This window comes from Odocoileus virginianus, chromosome 18, assembly GCF_023699985.2.
Source record: "Odocoileus virginianus isolate 20LAN1187 ecotype Illinois chromosome 18, Ovbor_1.2, whole genome shotgun sequence".
Lineage (NCBI taxonomy): Eukaryota > Metazoa > Chordata > Mammalia > Artiodactyla > Cervidae > Odocoileus > Odocoileus virginianus.
Genome location: NC_069691.1, coordinates 15,542,836 through 15,564,977, shown reverse-complemented (window position 1 = coordinate 15,564,977; position 22,142 = coordinate 15,542,836). Strand labels below are relative to the sequence as shown.

The following is a 22,142-nucleotide window of genomic DNA, read 5'->3' as shown; positions in this document are numbered from 1 at the left end:
TCCCTTCATGGCAAATAGATGGGGAAAAATGGAAACAGTGAGACTATTATTTTGGGCTCCAAAATCACTGCCGATGTTGACTGCAGCCGTGAGATTAAAAGACGCTTGCTCCTTGGAAGAAAAACTATGACCAACATAGACAACATATTAAAAAGCAGAGACATTACTTTGCCAATAAAGGTCCTTCTAGTCAAAGCTATGGTTTTTCCAGTAGTCATATAAGGATGTGAGATTTGGGCCATAAAGAAGGTTGATTCTCGAAGAATTGATGCTTTCCAACTGTCATGTTGGAGAAGACTCTTGAGCACACCTGGGACATCAAGGAGATCAAACTAGTCAATCCTAAAGGAAATCAATTCTGAGTGTTCATTGGAAGAACTGAAGCTGAAGCTCCAGTACTTTGGCTACCTAATGGGAAGAGCCAACTCATTGGAAAAGACCCTGATGCTGGGAAAGATTGAAGGCAAAAGGAGAAGGGTTCAGCAGAGGACAAGATGGTTGGATGGCATCACAGACTTAATGGACATGCGTTTGAGCAAGCTCCAAGAGATGGTGAAGGACAGGGAATCCTGGCGTGCTGCAGTCTGTGGGGTTGCAAAGAGTTGGACCCAACTGAGCAACTGAACAGCTTGCATTCTGACATAAATCTCACTTAGTATTTTAATACATTGGTAGATTCAAATAGAAAATCTTGTCTTTACCATTTTTTGTACCATCTAATAAGATTGACCTAAAATTTTATTTTGTTCCATCCTTAACTGGTTTATTTCAGTGTTAAGCCAACATTTAAGTAGTTTAGTTCTCCTGGAACCAGTGTTTTCTTTTTTTTCCCCTGTGTCATAATTAACAGTTTATCACTTCTGTAAGTTCTTGAAGTTTTAGCTTTTCTTAATTTTTAATATAATACATTATAGCATATAAATTTTTTCTGATTATCATTTGGTTACATCTTACATGTGTGGTATGTGCTTGCATTGTTTTGGTTCAAGATTTTATAATTCTCATTCACAGGTTTTCATTTATATTTATATAGGAGTTCTTATTATTTCAGTTTACTTGGATATGGAATTTTTAATCTTTATAAAAAAAGTTTAGTCCCAGTTATATTGCTTTATGGTTAATAGATGTGACCTTTATGACTTTATATTAAAATTTTTTGAAACCCTTTTGGACTTTTACTGTAATTATATTATGCAAACGTTCTACTCTTTTCTTTTTTTTTCCTAGCCTGATTTATCCAGGCACTTTAAAGTGCCAGTTCCTTTTTCTTTGAATGTAGACTTTTCTGTTTTTCTTGTAATTGTGTTTTTGCTTTCTAGATATTAAGGCTCTATTGTTTGTTCTTTATTTTATCTGCTATAACTAACATACACTGGGTTTTGCTTTGTAATTTTAAAAATTCAATATGAGACACTTTCTCATACAGTAAAGAAGTTTAAGCAGTTCACATTTACCGCTGCCTTCTACTTACCCTTAAAAAAGTTTAAATAACATATTTTTCTTAGTAGAAAAAGTTAATTAGTATTTTTCCTCTTCTGTTTGAGAAAGATCAGAATCTTAGCAAACTTTTATTTCCTCTTCTTCCACTCTGTGCCAGTGTCGTTAGAAATTTTACTTGTCTGTTATTTAAGGTATTATTTTCTACTGTCTGTGTTTATTTAGATTTAAAATATTTTATTGGCTTATTTGATCATGTTACTGCTTACATCACATTTTTTTGTGATTCCTTTGTTTGAAGAGAGGAATTTAGGTTGTTTTTCATACTGTCTCTCTTCGGTAGGTGTCTTAGAGAGGTTCCTTGGGTGATGAGCTTTCTGAGTCCTTGTATGTTAGGAAATACCTTTTCTGCAGTCACTAAGGAATATTACAGTGGCTGGATGTTGAACCCTAAATTATGAATTGTTTTTCCTTAGGACTTTGGCAGTCTGTCTCAGTGTCTTCCTGGGTCTGATAGAGTTGACCCTCCATGTCTGTGGATTCTGTATTTGTGGATTCAACCAAAGATGGAGCAAAAATATTTGAAAAAAATATTTCCAGAAAGTTCCAAAAAGCAAAACTTGAATTTGTTGTATACCAGAAACTATTCATAGTATTTACGTTGTACTACAGATGATATTTTTTTCTTGAGTTTTTTTTTTAACATTTAATTTTATCCATGTTTGCTTTGGGATAGGGAATAGATCATTTAGTAAAAGTGTAAAGTAAAACCAAAGTGTGTCTTGTGTACAACATTTAAATTACAATAATGATGTACTTTTGCACCCTGTAATAACAATGTGTGTAGGTTTTATGCAAATACTGTGCCATTTTATATAAGGGACTTAAGCATCTGTAGATGTTGATATCTGTAGCAGGTGGGGGGGGATGGTGAGGTGCTGGAACAAATCTCCCAAGGATGTCAGGAGACAAATGTATTGTTCCTGAGAAGCAGCAGATATGGGAGGTAGACAGAGACCATATTAGGTAGACCCTTGAAGAAAAAAGGGAAATTGAACTTGATTGTAAATGGACTATACAGTCTTTCTTACAGTGAGAAACTATAAGAAAGCCTTGGTTTGAAAGTTTTTAAGCTATAGAGAAACAGTATATCATAAATCTTAAAATATTTTGGACTGCCTTATGGAAGATGGACTATATAGTTCATTTTTGCCCCACACGTGGGAGTTTCATTTAGGAGGCCATTGCAGTAGTCTAGGCAAGAGATAACAGTGATTTCATCTAAGGTGGTAGCAGTTGATAAATTTAGAAAATTGAACCAACAGTATTTGCTCAGGAAGTGGATATAAGAATACATTATGAAAGAATCAAGGATCAGATCTAACCTTTTGACCCTTACAGTTGATAGTGGTGCCTTTTACTGAAATGAAATTTGCTAGGAGAGGGAAATGGAGAAGGAAATGGCAACCCACTCCAGTATTATTGCCTGGAGAGTTCCATGGACAGAGGAGCCTGGCAGGCTACATAGTCCATGGGGTCGCAACGAGTTGGACATGACTTAGTGACTAAACCACCACCAGGAGAGGAAAAATAAAGAATTCTATTTGACTGTGTAGAAGAGTTACATCTTTTTACTTTATACCTATTTCTATCTTCAAAGAGTTACATCTTTTTACTTTATACCTATTTCTATCTTCAAATCTAAAATGTGTTTCTTAAAAACAGTATTTAGTTGGTCTTGATGGTTTTTTAATCCATTCTGCCTGTATCTGCCTTTTTTTTTTTTTTTTTTTTTTTTTTTTGTATCTGCCTTTTAATTGGAGTGTTTAAACCATTTGCATTTGATGTAATTGCTGTTAAGTCATTTTGTGATTTGTTGTCATTTGTCTTAGGACTTTGTTGCTCCTCTCTTTCTCCAATATTGCCTTCTTTTGTGTTGTTTTTTAATGTACCATTTTAATTCCTGTCTCTTTTTTTTCCTGTATTTTTTTGAACTCTTTTCTTAGTGGCTGCCTTTAGAAATATAAATAACATCTTAATTTATAATAGTCTAGTTCATATAAATACGTACTTGAGTAGTATAGAAAACTTTGCTCCTATGTAGCTCTATTCCCTTCTCCTTCCTTTGTGCTGTTATTGTCATACCAGTTACATTTTTAAGCATTATAAGCCTGTCAAAATAGTTTTGTAATTATTTCTTTATGAAGTTTCATTTTTGTGGCAGTAATTGATTCTTTGACACCAACTCTGTTCTATACAATTCAACTCAGAAAGTTCTGATACTATTTAGAATTTAATAGATTCTACAAATTCATGGCTCAGTCCCACAAGACAGCCCTGGCTTCATGCCAGTCTCAAGTCCCTAGACCTGTTTTCCTACTCTTCTCTCTGACTTGGGTACAAATTCAGAGGTTCCCACAACTACCCCTGCCTTCAGGTTCAGTTTGTACTAGAATGACTCACAGAACTCAGGAAAACATTATACTTAACAATTATGGGTTTACTATAAAGGATACAACTCAGGAACAGCCAAATGAAAGAGGTGCATAGAACAAGGTAGGGTGGTGCAAAGTTTCTGTTCCCTTTCTGGGTGCATCACCTTCCCAGCATATGGACACACTTACTAACCCAGAAGCTCAATATCCATTTTGTTCAAGAGATTTTATTGATGTTTCATTATGATTGATTAAATTATTGGCTATTGGTGATTGAGGTCAACCTCCAGCCTCTTTCACCTCCTGGAGGGCATGGAGTTGGGCTGAAACTTGCAATCCAACTTTTAATCATGTGGTTGTTTCTTCCGGCAATCAGTCCCTGTCCTGAAGCTATATAGAGTCCCTGACAAGTTATCTTTTCACTGTTTGGATCACAATAAACTGGAAAGTTCTTAAAGAGATGGAAATAATGGATCACCTTACCTGCCTCCTAAGAAACCTGAGCACAGGTCAAGAAGCAACAGTTGGAACTGCAAATAGAACAATGATCACTTCGAACAAAGCTAGTGGAGGTGATGGAATTCCAGCTGAGCTGTTTAAAATCCTAAAAGATGATGCTGTGAAAGTGCTGCATTCAATATGCCAGCAAATTTGAAAAACTCAGCAGTGGCCACAGGACTGGAAAAGGTCAGGTTTCATTCCAATCCCAAAGAAAGGTGATGCCAAAGAATGTTCAAACTACCATGCAGTTGCACTCACTTCACATGCTAGCAAAGTAATGCTCTAAATTCTGCAAGCTAACCTTCAACGTTACATGAACCGAGAACTTCCAGATGTTCACACTGGATTTAGAAAAGCCATAGGAACCAGAGATAAAATTGCCAATATCCATTGGATTATCAAAAAAGCAGGAGAATTCCAGAAAAACATCTGCTTCATTGACTATGCTAAAGCCTTTGACTATGTGGATCACAACAAACTGGAAAATTCTTGAAGAGATGGGAATACCATACCACCTTACCTACCTCCTGAGAAATCTGTAGGCAGGTCAAGAAGCAACAGTTAGAACCCGACATGGACAGTGGACTGGTTCCAATTTGGGAGAGTGCATCAAGGCTGTATATTGTCACCCTGCTTATTTAGCTTACATGCAGAGTAATTCCAGAGTTCTGAAAGAGTTAATTTTTTGACAGTTTTTGCTAACATTTTCATTAATTTTCTGGAGGAAAGGATTTTCAGAGTTCCTTACTTTATCATCCTATTGACATCCAAATCTTTTCTGAATCTACAGAAGAACATTGCTAGGATTTTAATAGGACTTGCATTAAACATATATATCAGTTTGGGGGAAAATAGAAAGTAACATGTTGAATCTTCTAATCTATGAACACAGTGTGTTGCCATTGATTTAGATCTTTGATTTTTCCCCATCAGCACTACATAGTTTTCAGCATATACGTTCTCTGCATTTTGTTAGATTACACCTAAGTTTTTCCTTTGATTTTTCTTTTTTCTCTTTTTTTGAAATAATTTACTTGGAATTTTTTCAGAGCCTAGCATGTCATCTACAAATGGAGACAACTTTATTTCTTCCTTTCTGATTTTTATGCTTTTTATTTCCTTTCTTGCCTTACTGCACTGGCTAGAAATTCCAGCACTGTGTTGACTAAAGATGGTAAGAGTGGACATCCTTGCCTTATTCCTGGTCTTAGGAGGAAAGGATTCATATTTTCACCATGGAGTATAACATTAGCTGTAGATTTTTTTATAGATCGGGAAGTTCTCTATTTCTGTGTTTCTGAGAATAACATAAGTGAGTGTTGGATTTTTTCAGATGCTTTTTCTGCATATCTATTGATTTGATCATGCACATGTTCAATTTTAGCTTGTAAAAATGAATTTCATTGATTTTTGAATATCAAATCAACCTTATATTTCTGAAGTAAACCCTGTTTGGTTATGGTGTATAAATTTATAATTCCTTTAACACACTGTTGAATTCTGTTAGCTTAACATTTAAAGGATTTTTCTGTCTATATTCATGAGGGACATACTCTGGTTTTCTTTTCATGCTTGTCTGCTTTTGATATCAGGATAATAACTAAGTTTTTTAAAATGAATTCAGAAGTGTTCTCTCCTCTTCCCAGGTTTGGAAGAGAAAGGCACTATTTCTATCAGATCTAATCACTTGAATCTTGAATCCCTTGAAATTTGTCATTTCCACTGTATAATAATAAGGGATTTGATTTAGGTCATACTTGAATGTCTAGTGGTTTTCCCTACTTCCTTCAATTTCAGTCTGAATTTGGCAATAAGGTGTTCATGATGTAAGCCACAGTCAGCTCCTGGTCTTGTTTTTGCTGACTGTATAGAGCTTCTGCATCTTTGGCTGCAAAGAATATAATCAATCTGTTTTTGATGTTGACCATCTGGTGATGTCCATGTGTAGAGTCTTCTCTTGTGTTGTTGGAAGAGAGTGTTTGCTATGACCAGTGCGTTCTCTGGTAAAGTTATAGGGCAGTTCAAATAATCTTTCAGTTGGTTTACTTGTGCTAGTGGTTCCCTCCCTGCCCCCCCAAATTGGTCCATTTTATCTAAGTTGTTATCTGTTCACAAATTTTCTTACTATTCTTTTGATTTAGGTGGGTTCTGTAGTGATAATTGATTGATCCCTGTTTGATTCCTGATATTGGTTGGTAATTTGTGTCTTTTTTTTTTTTCTTTTGTTGGAGTGCGAGGATGGGTTCAGTCTTGGTAGAGGTATGTTAATTTTATTGTTTTTCGGAATGAATAGCTCTATGTTTCACTGACTTTTCTGTTATTTTTCTAATTTCCTTGAAGTTTGTTCATATTTTTATTACTTCCTTTCTTCTGCTTGATGTTGGTTTGTTTTGCTCTTTTTCTAGATTCCTGAGGTTGATGCTCAGATTATTGATTTGAGAATTTTCTCCTTTTCTTGTGTATATGCACTTAATGCTATGTTTTTTTAATCATCACTGCTGTACTTGTGTCCCACAGATTTTGATATATTGTATTATTATTTTTGTTCAGGTTTTATTTTCCACTTTTCTTGAGATCACAATTTGTTTATCCATTTATCTGTTCACAGATGTTTAGTTTGTTTCTTGTTTGGTGCTAGTACTAAAACTGTCGTGAAGTTCTTATGTAATACAAGATGTACTTTCATTTCTTTTGAATAATTTCCTATAAGTAAGCTATCATAGATATACATATAACTTTTGAAGGATTTGTCAAACTGTTTTCCAAAATGATTATCATCAGCTTTTTGTTGTTGTAATTGTTTCATTGACTCTACTAAAGCCTTTGACTGTGTGGATCACAGCAAATTGGAGAGTTTTTTTTAATTTTATTTTTTTAATTGAAGGATAATTGCTTTACAGAATTTTGTTGTTTTCTGTCAAACAGCAACAAGCATCAGTCATAGGTATACGTATGCCCCCTCCCTCTTAAGCCTCCTTCCCATCTCCCTCCCCCCCCACCCCCCTAGGTCGTTATAGAGCCTCTGAGTTCCCTGAGTCATACAGCAAATTCCCATTGGCTGTCTGTTTTTATATATGGTGGTGTGAGTTTCCATGTTATTCTCTCCACACGGCTCACCCTCTCCCTCCTCCTCTCCCTCCATGTCCATCGTCTGTTTTGTATGTCTGTTTCTCCTTTGCTGCCCTATCATCAGTACCATCTTTCTAGATTCCATATTTTTACTTTCTTCACTCTGTATGATAGGCTCTAGGTTTGTCCACCTCTTTAGAACTGACTCAAATATGTTCCTTCTTCTGGCTGAGTAATATTCCATCATATATGTACCACAGCTACTTTATCCATTCATCTTTTGATCGACATCTAGGTTGCTTCCATGTCTAGCTGTTATAAATAGGGCTGCAGTGAACATTGGTGTACATGTGTCTTTTTCAATTTTGTTTTCCTCAGGGTATATGCCTAAGAGTGGGATTGCTGGGTCATATGGTGGTGTTTATTTCTAGTTTTTTTAGGAATCTCCGTACCATCTTCCATTGTGGCTGTGTCAGTTTACATTCCAACCAGCAATGCAGGAGGGGTTCCTTTTCTCCACACCCTCTGCAGCGTTTAATGTTTGTAGACTGTTTGATGATGGCCATTCTGACTGGTGTGAGGTGGTATCTCATTGTAGTTTTGATTAGCATTTCTCTAATAATGAGTGATGTTGAGCATCTTTTCATGTTTTTGTAAGCCATCTGTATGTCTTCTTTGGAGAAATGTCTGTTTAGGTGTTTTTCCTGACTTTTTGGGTGGGTTGTTTATTTTTCTGATATTGAGCCGCTTGTACATTTTGGAAATTAATTCTTTGTCAGTTGTTTCCTTTGCTATTATTTTCTCCTATTCTGGGGGTTGTCTTTTCAACTTGTTTGTAGTTTCCTTTTCTGTGTAAAAGCTTTTAAGTTTAATTAGGTCCCACTGGTTTATTTTTGGTTTTACTTCCTTTACTCTAGGAGGTGGGTCGTAGAGGAGCTTGCTTTGATTTATGTCATCCAGTGTTTTGCCTGTGTTTGCCTCCAAGAGTTTTATAGTCTCGTGTCTTACATTTAGGTCTTTAACCCTTTTGAGCTTATTTTGTGTATGGCTTTAGGAAGTGTTCTAATTTCCTCTTTTACACATAGGTGTCCAGTTTTCCCAACACCACTTATTGAAGAGGCTATCTTTGCCCCATTGTGTATTCTTGCCTCCTTTGTCAAAAATAAGACATCCATAGGTGCATGGGTTTATCTCTGGGCTCTCTATCTTGTTCCATTGGTCTGTTTTTTTTGTGCCAGTACCATACTGTTTTGATGACCGTAGCTTTTGTAGTATTGTCTGAAGTCAGGAAGGTTGATTCCTCCAGCTCCATTCTTCTTTCTCAAGACTGCTTTGGCTATTCAGGGGTCTTTGTGTTTCCATATGAATTGTGACATTTTTTGTTGTAGTTCTGTGAAAAATGCCATTGGTAATTTGCTAGGGATCACATTGAATCTGTAGATTGCATTTGGTGGTATACTCATTTTCTCAGTATTGATTCTTCCTACCCAGAAACATGGAATATCTCTTCATCTGTTTATGTCATCTTTGATTTCTTTCATCAGTGTCTTATAATTTTCCATATACAGTCCTTTTGTCTCCTTAGGTAGATTTATTCCTAGATATTTTATTCTTTTTGTTGCAGTGGTGAATGGGATTGTTCCCTTAACTTCTCTTTCTGATTTTTCATTGTTAGTACATAGGACTGCAAGTGATTTCTGTGTATTGACTTTATATATTGCAACTATGCTAAATTCATTCATTAGCTCTAGTAATTTTCTGATAGTTTCTTTTGGGTTTTCTGTATATCATATGTCATCTGCAGACAGTTTTATTTCTTCTTTTCTTATCTGGATTCTTTTTATTTCTTTTTCTTCTCTACTTGCCATAGCTAGGACTTTCAAAACTATGTTGAATAATTGTGGTGAGAGTAGACACCCTTGTCTTGTTCCTCATATTAGAGGGAATGCTTTCTGTTTTTCACCATAGAGAATAATGTTTGCTGTGTGCTTATCATATATGGCCTTTACTATGTTGTGGTAGGTTCCTTCTGTGCCCATTTTTTGAAGTGTTTCTATCATAAAGGGGTGCTGAGTTTTGTCAAAAGCTTTTTCTGCATTTATTAAGATGATCATATGTTTTTTATCTTTCAGTCTGTTAATATGGTGTTTCACATTGGTTGATTTGCGTATATTGAAAAACCCTTGCATCCCTGGAATAAACCTGACTTGATCATGGTGAGGGAGTGAATTCTTAGGTAGGTTGATAAGGAATCTGGGACCCTCAAGGGGAAAAGGGTCCAGGACGCTGGAGGAGGAGAAAGGGACAAACTTTTTTATCCTACATTCCTTTGTATTAGTCATCTAAGACATTTTTTCTTAAGCTCTGAGTTGTTATGGCAACAATCTATTTCTTCTAAGACTTAACTTTCTTTAAGCGCACAACTAATGGTTACATAGCAAAGCAACTCAGGTTGCTCAAGTGTATGTTTTTCCTTAAACTCTGTACTAATGATTATATAACAATGTATCTTGCTGAAGGACATGTTTTCTCCTTAAGAACCTTCTGACTAATTCTGTTATCTAAACATGTATGCTGTGGGAGTGAATCTGGTCAGACCTTTCTGTTGTTAGTAACCAGTTGAAAAATTGTGTAAGACCTTGATAAACCTAGTAAGTGGCCCCTCTCTGCCCCTTCTGGTGTCTTTGGGAAGCCTAGTGAGTGGTCCCTCTCTGCTGCTTCTGGTGTCTTTGTCAGAAGCTGTTTCTGTCCATTTCCACTTTAATAAAACTCGTGTCTCAAGAAGATCTGAGTAACTGTAGCCATGTCTTTGGTCCCAAAGCAAAGTTCTCTCCTTCAGAAATCTCAAATCCAACACTGTTCACCGTAAGCTGTCAATGGCGTGTGACCTTTTTAATGTGTTGTTGAATTCTGTTTGTTAGAATTTTGTTGAGGATTTTTACATCTGTGTTCGTCAGTGATATTGACCTGTAATTTTCTATTTTTGTGTTGTCTTTGCCTGGTTTTCCTATCATGGTGATTGTGGCCTCGTAGAATGAGTTTAGAAGTGTTCCTTCTTCTGCAGTTTTTTGAAAGAGTTTCAGAAAAGTAGGCATTAGCTCTTCTCTAAATGTTTGATAGAATTGCCCTGTGAAGCCATCTGACCCTGGACTTTTGTGTTTTGGGAGATTTTTCATCTCAGTTTCAATTTCAGTGTTTGTAATTGTCTTGTTCATAATTTCTCTTTCTTCCTGATTCAGTCATGGGAGGTTGAACTTTTCTAAGAATCTGTCCATTTCCTCTAGGTTGTCCATTTTACTAGCATATAGTTGCTCATAATATTCTCTTATGGTTGTTTGTATTTCTGTGTTGTCTGTTGTAACCTTTCCTTTTTAATTTCTAATTTTGTTGATTTTTCTTCACTTTTTTTTCTTGATGGTCTGGCTAGTGATTTGTCAGTTTATCTTCTGAAAGAACCAGCTTTCTTGGTTTATTAATCTTTGCTATTGTTTCCTTCATTTCTTTTTCCATTTATTTCTGCTTTGATCTTTATGATTTATTTCCTTCTGCTGACTCTGGGGATTTTTGTTCTTATTTTTCCAGCTGCTTTAGATGTGGAGTTAAGTTGTCTATTTGATGTTTTTCTTGTTTCTTGAGATAGGATTGTATTGCTATATAAAATTCCCTCTCAGAACTGCTTTTGCTGAATCCCATAGGTCTTGGGTGGTTGTGTTTTCATTGTCATTTGTTTCCAGGAATTTTTTTATTTCCCTTATTTCTTAAGTAACTGCTTTGTTATTTAGTAATATATTGTTTAATCTCCATGGGTTTGTGTTTTTTGCATTTTTCCTGTAGTCTCATAGCTTTGTGGTCAGAGAAGATACTTGATACTATTTCAGTTTTCTTAAATTTATTGAGGCTTGACTTGTGGCCCAAGATGTAGTCTCTCCTGGAGAATATTCTATGTGCACTTGAGAAGAAGTTGTATTCTTCTGCATTTGGATGGAAAGTCCTGAATATACCAGTTAGATCCATTTGGTCTAATGTTTCATTTAAGGCTTGTGTTTCCTTATTGATTCTCTGTTTTGACTCTCTGTCCCTCGGTGCAAGTGCAGTTTTAAAGTGCCCTGCTATTACTGTGTTACTGTGATTTCCCCTTTTATGCCTGTTAGTGTTTGCCTTGTGTATTGAGATGCTTCTATGTTGGGTGCATAAATATTTACAATTGCCGTGTCTTCTTCTTGGATTGGCCCCTTGATCATTATGTAGTGCCCTTCTTTATCTCTTATAACATTATTTATTGTAAAATCTATTTTGTCTGCAATAAGGATTGCGTCTCTGGCTTTCCTTTGGATTGCATTTGCATGGAATATCTTTGTCCATCCTTTTACTTTCAGTCTGTATGCATCTCTAGGTCTGAAGTGGGTCTCTTGTAGGCAAGATGTAATGGGTCTTATTTTTGTATCCAATCAGTTGGTCTGTATCTTTTGGTTGGTTCAGTTAATCTGTTTGCATGTAAAGAAATGATTGAGATATATATATATATATATTCGTGTTGGCTTTTTCATAATTGTTCTGGGTTTGTTTTTGTATTCTTTCCTTTCTCTTGGGTTTACTGGCAGTGTAAGTCCCTTTAATATTTGTTGTAAGGCTGGTTTGGTGGTGCTAAATTCTCTTAACTTTTATTTGTCTATAAAGCATTTGATTTTCTCCATCAATTTTGAATGAGATCTTTGCCATGTATAGTAATCTTGGTTGCAGATTTTTTTTCTTGCAGTGCTTTAAATATATCCTGCCATTCCCTTCTGGCCTGCAGAGTTTTTGCTGAAAGATCTGCTGTTAATCATATGGGTTTTCCCTTTTATGGTACTTGTTGCTTTTCCCTTGCTGCTTTTAATATTCTTTCTTTTCTGTTTAATCTCTGTTAGCTTGATTAATACGTGTCTCAATGTGTTTCTCCTTGGTTTTATCCTGTAAGGGATTCTCTGTGCTTCTTGGACTTGATTCACTATTTCCTTTCCCATGTTGGGGAAGTTTTCAACTATAATTTCTTCAAAAATTTTCTCAGTGCATTTCTTTTTGTTTTTCTTCTTCTGGGACCCCTATAACTAGAATGTCAGTGTGTTTAATATTGTCCCAAAGGTCTCTGAGGCTATCTTCAGTTCTTTTCATTTTTTCCCTTTATTGTGCTCTTCAGCAGTTATTTCCACCATTCTGTCTTCCAGCTCACTTACCCATTCTTCTGCCTCAGTTATTGTGCTGTTGGTTCCTACTGGAGTATTTTTAATTTCAGTAATTGTGTTATTCGTCTCAGTTTGCTTATTCTTTATTTCTTCTATGTCCTTGGCAACTGTATTAATTGTTTCTTGCGTTTTCTCCATTCTATTTTCAAGTCTCTGGAACATCTTTTCTACCATAATTCTGAATTCGCTTTCAGATAGATTGCTTATTTCTTCTTTGTTTATTTGGTGTTGTGAGTTTCTCCTTTGTTCTTTCATTTGCACTGTATTTCTCTGTCTTTTTATTTTTTTCTAACTTGCTCCAATTGAGGTCTCCTTTTTCCAGGCTTTAGGGTTGTATACCTTTTTACTTTTGGTTTTTGTCCTTGGAGGGAACAGTTGGTTTAGTGGTTTGTGTTGACTTGTGCCTGTGTTCTAGTGGGAAGAGGGGAGGTCGCCCGCCCCCTGCCTTGGGAAGGGCTGTGTGAGGTGGTATATTTTGGAGCGCCTGTGGGACTCCTATCTGTTTATGATTGTTTTTGTATTTTTTTCTTGCTTGTTGTTTCAGTAAAGTGTCCTGGGTGGATGCTGTCAACGGATGGATGATACTAGGCTTTGTGTACAGGTGTCAAAGTTCTCAGTAATTAATACCCCCTGGGGTTAGGAGTTCTCTGGCAATCTGGGATCTTGGACTCAGTGCTCCCAGCTCACTGGTTCAGGTGTGATCCTTGGTCTGTGGATTGGGCCTCCATAAGTCACTTGTTATGGGATTAAAGGGAGTTAAAGCAAACACCAAGACAAAAAGTAAAACATGCCATGAAATAAAAGATGAACCCCGATGAATGATAAATACAAAATCAACATTATAGAAATAGTGGGACATATACACACACTTCCACACATAGTTATAACCAGAGTATTTTAAAGAAAAGAGTATAGGAGATTGACTTGGTGAAGAAGGGAAACCAAAAGTGGTATCAACCAATTAAAAGCAGAGCTAGCTAATGCTCAATCTGGAAAACTGAGCCTGAGCAGAGTGCTAGCTGAGGAATATAGCCAGGAGAGCACAGCAGTTTAACCTACATGGTGAAAAGAAAGAGTGAAGGCTAAGAAAAGGAAAAGGAGAAGGAAGAGGAACGGGGAGGAAAAGACGGTTTAAAAAAAAAGAGTAGAAAAACAGAAATAAATAGACTAATTTGAAAAGGATTTATATATATTCAGGAACAGCTACAGCTGGTGAAAAACTATAAGAAAGCAATCAAATATATAAAAATATATAAAATATAATATATAAAAAAATATATATATATAAACAAATATATAAAAAAACAAAATCAGAAAAATCACCCAAGAAAGGGTGAAAAAATTTTTTTAAATTTCTTTTTTTTTTTTTTAACAAGAAAAAGAAGAACACTCCCCAGCACCACAAAAGTCTAATGTGAAGATAGAAATATGTAGGGGGAATAAACAGTATGATTTAAAAAGGAAGAAAAAGTTCTCAAGATTATAGATCTTGGTTGTGGAGTCTGCTCCCGTGGATGGGGTTGGGTTAGTGTCCTGTAATATTTTCACGTTTGGGGAGCTTGTGCCTGTGTTCTGGTTGATCAAACTGGGTCTTGCCTCTGAAGGGCAGCGCAGTGTCCAGTAGTAGGTTTCTGGTGTCTGTGGGTTCAGTATGTCTTTGGGCAGCCTTTCTGGTTTGGCAGTCTTACTGCTGAGTCACGCCAGTCGTGTCTGACTCTGTGCAACCCCATAGACGGCAGCCCAACAGGCTCCTCTGTCCCTGGGATTCTCCAGGCAAGAATACTGGAGTGGGTTGCCATTTCCTTCTCCTGTGCATAAAAGTGAAAGTGAAGTCACTCAGTCATGTCCAACTCTTAGCAACCCCATGGACTGTAGCCTACCAGGCTCCTCCGTCCATGGGATTCTCCAGGCAAGAGTACTGGCGTGGGTTGCCATTGCCTTCTCTGTTGGCAGTGTTAGACATATCTATTTCTGCAGCCATCTCAAAGTGGCCCTCCTAGCATATTTTCACTGCCACCAGCCCCCTACTTGTTCCTGGAATTATTGCCAGTGCCTCTGTCCCCAGTTCCGCCCCACAGGCCGAAGCTTTCTAGGTAGGGACTTGTGTGGATCATTTTTTGGCTCCCCACCCCTGCCCTCTGCATCATGGAGAGTTGTGTGGGCTTCCCTCAGCCCTCGGAGCCCACCCTCTGTACCACATGGTTTGTGTGCCCTACAGGGGTTTTTGTGTGCCCCCCTTTCAGCCCCCAGGGCCCAGCCTCTGTGCCACAATGTTTGTGCGCCCTACAGAGGTTTGTATGTGCTGCTGTGCCTCTCACACCACGCCCCCCTCACCCTCTACACCCAAGGTTTGTCTGCGCTGCAGAGGTTTGTATGCTGCGCCTCTCTCAGCACCTTCTTCCCTGCAGGGCTCTGTGGGCTTCTCTGGGTTTCCCAAACACACTGTCGAGTCAGGGCCACAGTCCGTGAGCTGTTTATGAGCTGAGAAATGCAGCAGCTTTGTCTGTTTACTGCCCCCTAGATCCGTGCTGTGCCTGGCTTTCCAAGATTCTGCAGCTCCCTTTGGGCTCAACTGTGAGTTCCTGTGCTCGGAAACTCTTCCTCCTTCACTGTTCTCTCCCTCCCTCCTATCCAGAAGTTCTCTCTCTTCCCTTTTTGTGTCTCCATACTCTCTCTTACCTCATTCCAGGGAGCTCAGCTTGTGGAGGCCTGGGGGCTTCTGCTGTCACCTAGAGGTTCTTTGTAGGAATTGTTCTGTATCTTGATGAGATTTTGACATATTTGTGGGGAGGCTGGTGATCTCACCATCTTACTCCTCTTCCATCTTCTTCTGTCTCCCCAAACTGTGGAAAATTCTTAACGACATGCAAGTACCAGACCACTGCTCTCTGATGAATGAGGATAAGAGGCTTGTGGAAGCTTCCTGATAGGAGGGACTGGCTGTGGGGAAAAGTGCATCTTACTCTGGTGGGCAGTGATTTGAGGTTTGTTTGTTATTTTTGCTCCTTGGAAGGAAACCTATGACCAACCTAGACAGCTTATTAAAAAGCAGAGACATTACTTTGCCAACAAAGGTCCATCTAGTCAAAGCTATGGTTTTTCCAGTAGTCAAGTATAGATGTGAGAGTTGGACTATAAAGAAAGCTGAGTGCTGAAGAATTGATGCTGTTGAACTGTGGTGTTGAAGAAGACTCTTGAGAGTCCCTTGGACTGCAAGGAGATCAAAAGAGTCAATCCTAAAGAAGATCAGTCCTGCATATTCATTGGAAAGACTGGTGCTGAAGCTTCAGTACTTTGGCCACCTGATGTGAAGAACTGACTCATTGGAAAAGACCGTGTTGCTGGGAAGGATTGAAGGCAGGAGAAGATGAATGGCATCACTGACTCAATGGACATGAGTTTGAGCAAGCTCCAGGAGTTGGTGATGGACAGAGAGGCCTGGCATGCTACAGTCCATGGGGTCACAAAGGGTCGGGTATGACTGAGTGACTGGACTGAACTGGTGGGCAAGGCTGTTCTCGGTAAATCTTTAATCCAATTTTCTGCTGATGAGCCTGTGTTCCCTCCCTGTAGTTTGACCTAAGGGCAAACTGTGGTAGGGTTAATGGCGACCTTCCCAAAATGACTTACGCCAGCTTGCCACACCTCCCAGGACTGCTGCAGTCAGTGCCCCTGACCCTGCTGCAGGCCACTGTTGACCACACCTCCACCAGAGACTTCTGAAGACTCACAGGCAAGTCTAGCTCAGTCTCTTGTGGGGTCACTGCTTGTTTATCCTGGGTCTTGCTGCCCACAGGGTTTTGACCTGGAAAAGGTCAGTTTTCATTCCCATCCTAAAGAAGGGCAGTGCCAAAGAATGTTCACACTAATGCGCAGTTTCTTATATTTCACATGCTAGTAAAGTAATCATCAAAATCCTTTAAGCTAGACTTCAGCAGTATGTGAACCGAAAACTTCCAGATGTACAAGCTGGATTTAGAAAAGACATAAGAACCAGAAATCAAATTGCCAACATCCACTGGATCATAGAGAAAGGAAGAGAATTCCAGAAAAACATCTACTTCTGCATTATTGACCACGCTAAAGCCTTTGACTATATGGATCAAAACAAACTGTGGAAACTTCTTAAAGAGATGGGAATACCAGACTATCTTACCTGCCTCCTGAGAAACCTGTATGCCGGTCAAGAAGCAATAGTTAGAACTGTACATGGAACAACATACTTGTTTCAGAATTGGGAAAGGAGTATGTCAAGGCTGTATTTTATCACCCTGCTTATTTAACTTATATGCAGAGTATATCATGTGAAATTCCAGGCTGGATGAAACAGAAGCTGGAGTCAAGATTGCCACGAGACATATTGATAACCTGAGATATACAGATGATACCACCCTTATGGCAGAAAGTGAAAGAGGAACTAAAGAGCTTCTTGATGAAGGTGAAAGAGGGGAATGAAAATGCTGGGTTGAAAATCAACATTCAAAAAACTAAGATCATGTCATCCAGTCTCACCACTTCATGGCAAATAGAAGGGGAAACAATGGAAACAGTGACAGACTTTTTTGGCAGTCCAAAATCACTGTGGATGGTAACTGCAGCTGTGAAATTTAAAGATGCTTGCTTCTTGGAAAAGCTGTGATAGACCTAGACATCGTACAAAAGAGCAGAGACATTACTTTGCTGTCAAAGGTCTGTCTAGTTAAAGCTATGTGGTTTTTCATGCACAGATGTGAGAGTTGGACCATAAAGAAGACTGAGCACCGAAGAATTCATGCTTTCTAACTGTGGTGTTGGAGAAGACTCTTGAGAGTCCCTTGGACAAAAAGGAGATCAAACCAGTCAATCCTAAAGGAAATCAATCCTGAGTATTCATTGGAATGACTGATGCTGAAGCTGAAGTTCCAATACTTTGGCCACCTGATATAAAGAACTGACTCATTGGAAAAGACCCTGATGCTGGGAAATACTGAAGGCAGGAGAAGAAGGGGACGATAGAGGATGAGATGATGGTATCACACACTCAGTGGACATGAGTTTGACCAAACTCTGGGATATGGTGAAGGACAGGGAAGCCTTGAGTGCTATCCATGGGGTCACAAACAGTTAGACATGATTTAGCATCTGAACAACAGTTGATAAAAGTTGACTTGTGGTTGCCAATAATTTTTTTACTGTTCTTTCACCATGAATAACTTGGGAAATATTGCTTGGAGTAGCCTTGTAGGGTTAGATTTAGGTAGCTATAAGAACTCTTATATTGTATAAGGTAAAGCAGAGTGATTATACTTGGTGGTAGGGTGATGGTTTTAAAAGGAGGGAAGTACTCTGATCAGAGTAGTCTGCTACTCTGCAGTAACACTGCTGTTAATGAGATCTGAGACAATGTCTCATATTAACTGAGTGAGTAGATGGCATTTAGCAATATTGGATTGAGGAGGGAGGAGAAAATGTGAATTCATTTCAGAATGAGAGCATACATTTATTAGACAAATGCAGTAGTGTTTTGGGGGAGTTCTGAGTGCCAGTTTAAGTTATGTGGCCATAAATTTGAACTAAGACCTGTTTTCAAAAATTTCTCCAATTAGTTCAGTTGTTTAGATCCAGATAGATAGAAGGTATATATTTAGGTTTAATAAGGACTGACCTTTTCCCTTGCTAATGTGAATTAGGAATGGTGCAGAGTCAGGAGGTCTTTGTATGGGAGTGATTCTCATGCTGAGTTGTGGAACCTCAGCAGGTGAAGGAAAGAAATGAGGGGGGCGGTTGATGGTGAAAAGATAGTAGGCTCTGTGGTTTGCAGGACTCTGTGTAGTCAAACAATAGTTGTAATACCACAGATGTAAAATGGAAGGGAAGGAAGGGGGTGATCAAAGAGTAGGATTGTGGAAATAGAGTTTTCGGAGGTGGTGTGAATTTTCGTGATCTACATGATCTAGTTAGAGATACAAACATAGATATCATTAAATATAACCATAGGAGAGTTTGGCTGAGGTGGTGTTTAGGAAAAGACAGTTGAAGTTGAAGAAGTCAAGGAACACAGAGGCCAAAGAGTTAAACTGGTTTTCTGTATGTATGTTGAAATATGATGATGGCCAGCATAATGATGGAGAGAAAAGGTAGTCGTAGTCAGGTGCTAAAGTCATGATTGAATGAAGGGGTTGAGGAAGGATTTTGAGGGAGGTAGTTAACACAGCAAAAATAATGGGTGGTAACGTCTGATTGCATGGTCTTCAATGGATCTGAAGTGGGGCTCAGTTGACGGAGAAAGTAGTACAGTGGAGATTAATGAGGACGTCCTCCCCACCTGAGTCCTGAAGTGTCCTGAAGGATTATGGCAGGAAAAGGTCACCATTTGAAAGGGCTCCAGGGAGAAGTGTCTTCCAGCAATCACCAAATTTTACTTAGAACAAGAGAGGACTTTCAGAGAAATTAAATATACAGAGCAGTATGTGGATAGTATCCTAGTGAACATGGATTATCTAAGAGGCTTGGATTTACTGTGCCTGAGCTGAACTTGGGTATACAGAATTAGTTAGTTATGGTAGTTTGTTGGATGAAGGTGTTGAATGAGTTAAAGATAGAACTCAAAACTTAGCTAGAAGGACAGGTACCATCAGGATGCTTTTCAGTTTTTCAGGTCAGTGTCAAGATACTTCTTGGTGTAAAATTTTTTCAGCAGCTTAGTGATTTTTGGTAGCTTGGTGGTCTCTTTTGCTGGGATTGCAGAAGTTATATTTATTAAATTTCTTGTCCCTTTTTGATTGACTTGGACTTCCTCATGTATATAGTGTATTCTTAATTCCATCCTTGTCTCCCATGACCTGCCAGTTTAGTCTCCTAAAACGTGGGTTTCCTGGCTGAACACTATGGCTTCTTGTCTGCTTCCTTCTTTCAGGCCCGTTTAACATTGTTAATTTTCAGTCACATACACACACATATACATATATCTTATTTTTTTCAAATATTTTTTCTTCTGTGTGTTTGTTGTAGGAGAGGGATTTTTGGCATATATTCAGTTCATTGTCTGATACTGTCAAAGCTAAACTTTTAAAAAGGAAAATTGATACCAGCCCAAATTTCCAAAGATACCCTGGAGAAGTTCACAGCAACCCACTCCAATATTCTTGCCTGGAGAATCCCATACACAGAGTAGCCTGGCAGGCTGCAGTCCATAAGGTTGCAAAGAGTAGGACACAACTGAAGCAACTTAGCACACGTGTACCCTGAACATAAACATATAGATTAGGATTGAAATCTCAAAATATTAATTTGACAAACTAGTAGAAAGTAACTGAAAGAAAATGGTTTATTTTGGTTTAAAATTAGTAGGATATAATCTTCATCATCATTTCTATTATTACTGCTTTATTGAATGTCTGTTGTACCATATGACTATTTTCAGCTTTATGATGTATGTAAAATCTTCCTGTAAATATTTAGAGATCTGCTGATTGGCTTTATAAATATTTTGCTTATTCAGCAAATATATAATGAATGCTGCTATATACTAAGCACTGCTCTGGATACTTGGTATGTATTACTGAAGAAATAAAGAGACAAGCAGTTGGTAGGAGCAGCAGTCTAATTCTAGCAGGATACCTTTTAGTGAGGAAAAAACACATGTTCTTAGAGTGTTTGCATTTTTAAAACTATTATCACTATAAAAACCTTACAAACCAGGAGAAAAAACAATCTCTAATACTAATCTGCTTTTGTTTTATTAGATTGAGGAGCTTCAGCAGGCTTTAACAGTAAAACAAAATGAAGAGCATGACCGACAGAGGAGAATAAGTAACACCCGCAAAATGATAGAAGATTTGCAAAATGAACTGAAGACCACAGAAAACTGTGAGAATCTTCAACCCCAAATTGATGCCATTACAAATGATCTGAGACGAGTTCAAGATGAAAAGGCATTATGCGAAAGCGAGATAATTGATAAGCGAAGAGAGAGGGAAACTCTAGAGAAGGAGAAGAGGAGTAAGTTTTACTAAACTTAGGGTGAAGACATGTTAATAAAATGGAAGATATGTCTCTGTTGATGGGCTTTCTTCTTTCCCTGATCTTGTCTAAATGTTCAGCTCTGCTTGTTGAGGAAACTCATTTAATACCTGTATCTATTGTGTAATGGTTTGCCACTAGCAAACCACTGTTTTAGATCAGATTATGGCAGTTGATTTAATTCCCTAAAAATACTTTATTTTCTGTACAGTCACTCAGTTTTCTGTTACTTCTCAGGTCAAATTTAAGCTCTTTATTCTAGCTTTCACAACCTTCTATCAGCTTTATCCCTTGAAGCCTCTCCAGTTTCATAATTTTTTTTTCCCTGTAGATCATATGGCTAGATCATTGTTCAGACAGAAGAGATCTTACATTCTGTCTTCTCAGTATATATGACTAAGATCAGTTAAAAAACATTTTAAAATGTTAAAATTTAAAATTTAGCAAAATGCTAGGTGTATGGTTTTAAGAGAAGACAAAACTAAATAAGACAACTTCCTGATCCACTGTCAAGAGTAAGCACTATTTCAGCAATTTTTTTTCTAGTGATTTTTCATATATCTTAATCATATTTTTGTTTCTCCATGTCTTGGTTAATCATCTTTAGATATCATCTTTTAATAGTTTGTTACTTTAGATGTGGATTTCAACTCATGACACCTCCCTTACCTATTATTGTTGTAATTCCTCAAGTGGGATTATTATTTTAATATTAGTAATCACAACATAGATTAATGTGACTCACTATAAATATTCTTACTCTTTTTTTGCCATTTAGCACATGTTGATAATGCTTGAATGCATATTTATAAGCTAAAAATATTGGTACTCCCAGACTTCCTTTTTACTTTCCTCCTTTCTCATAATCTAAATCTGTAATGCGTACTCTGGTTTTTATAGTTTAAAGGCTGAAATATATTTTATTGCAACCATAATTAAATGTTACATGTTCTGTTTATGGGTTAATTCAAACAGCTAGAAATACTAAGTATTATTTATGTTATTACAACAGTAAAACTTGTTCACAACAGAGCCAGGTAGTATATTGTAAGATTTTAATTTACCATATTTTAGAAATGCCATTTAGTTTGGCATTTCCTTAATTGGGAACAAAATTATCTTCAAAAATTATCTTGAGAACTGATTGTTCTCAAGGTCTGTTACATGACTGATACCTAGGACTTGTCCCACACCTTTTCTGTGTTGGATAAAAAGCTATTGCTGTATTATGTGTCTTCATTTTTTTTTAATTCCTTATTTTCCAAGAGTACATCTTCAGGTAACCTCCTAGGAAGAGATATTTGAGAATTGAGTCTTTGCATCCCTGAAAATACTTGTTTTTTATCCCCCTTTTTTGTTGTATATAAAAATCTGGCCTGAAAACAATTTTTCTCAGAATTTTGAACACCTATTATGATTGTTTTTTGATAGGAATTCTAGTGTTTTCTCGTTATTTTGTACATGACCTGTTTCTTTT

At 37.5% G+C, this 22,142-nt stretch overlaps 1 protein-coding gene across 3 annotated transcripts in view; it reads left to right on the top strand.

Moving 5' to 3' along the window:
- SMC5 (structural maintenance of chromosomes 5) overlaps positions 1 to 22,142 on the top strand; it is an 89,584-nt gene that overhangs the window by 34,111 nt on the left and 33,331 nt on the right. For all 3 annotated transcript variants that reach the window (XM_070480366.1, XM_020901923.2, XM_020901913.2), the window contains exon 9: positions 20,389 to 20,644. In XM_070480366.1, coding sequence (XP_070336467.1) covers positions 20,389 to 20,644 — 256 coding nt within the window. The remainder of the gene's footprint in view (positions 1 to 20,388; positions 20,645 to 22,142) is intronic.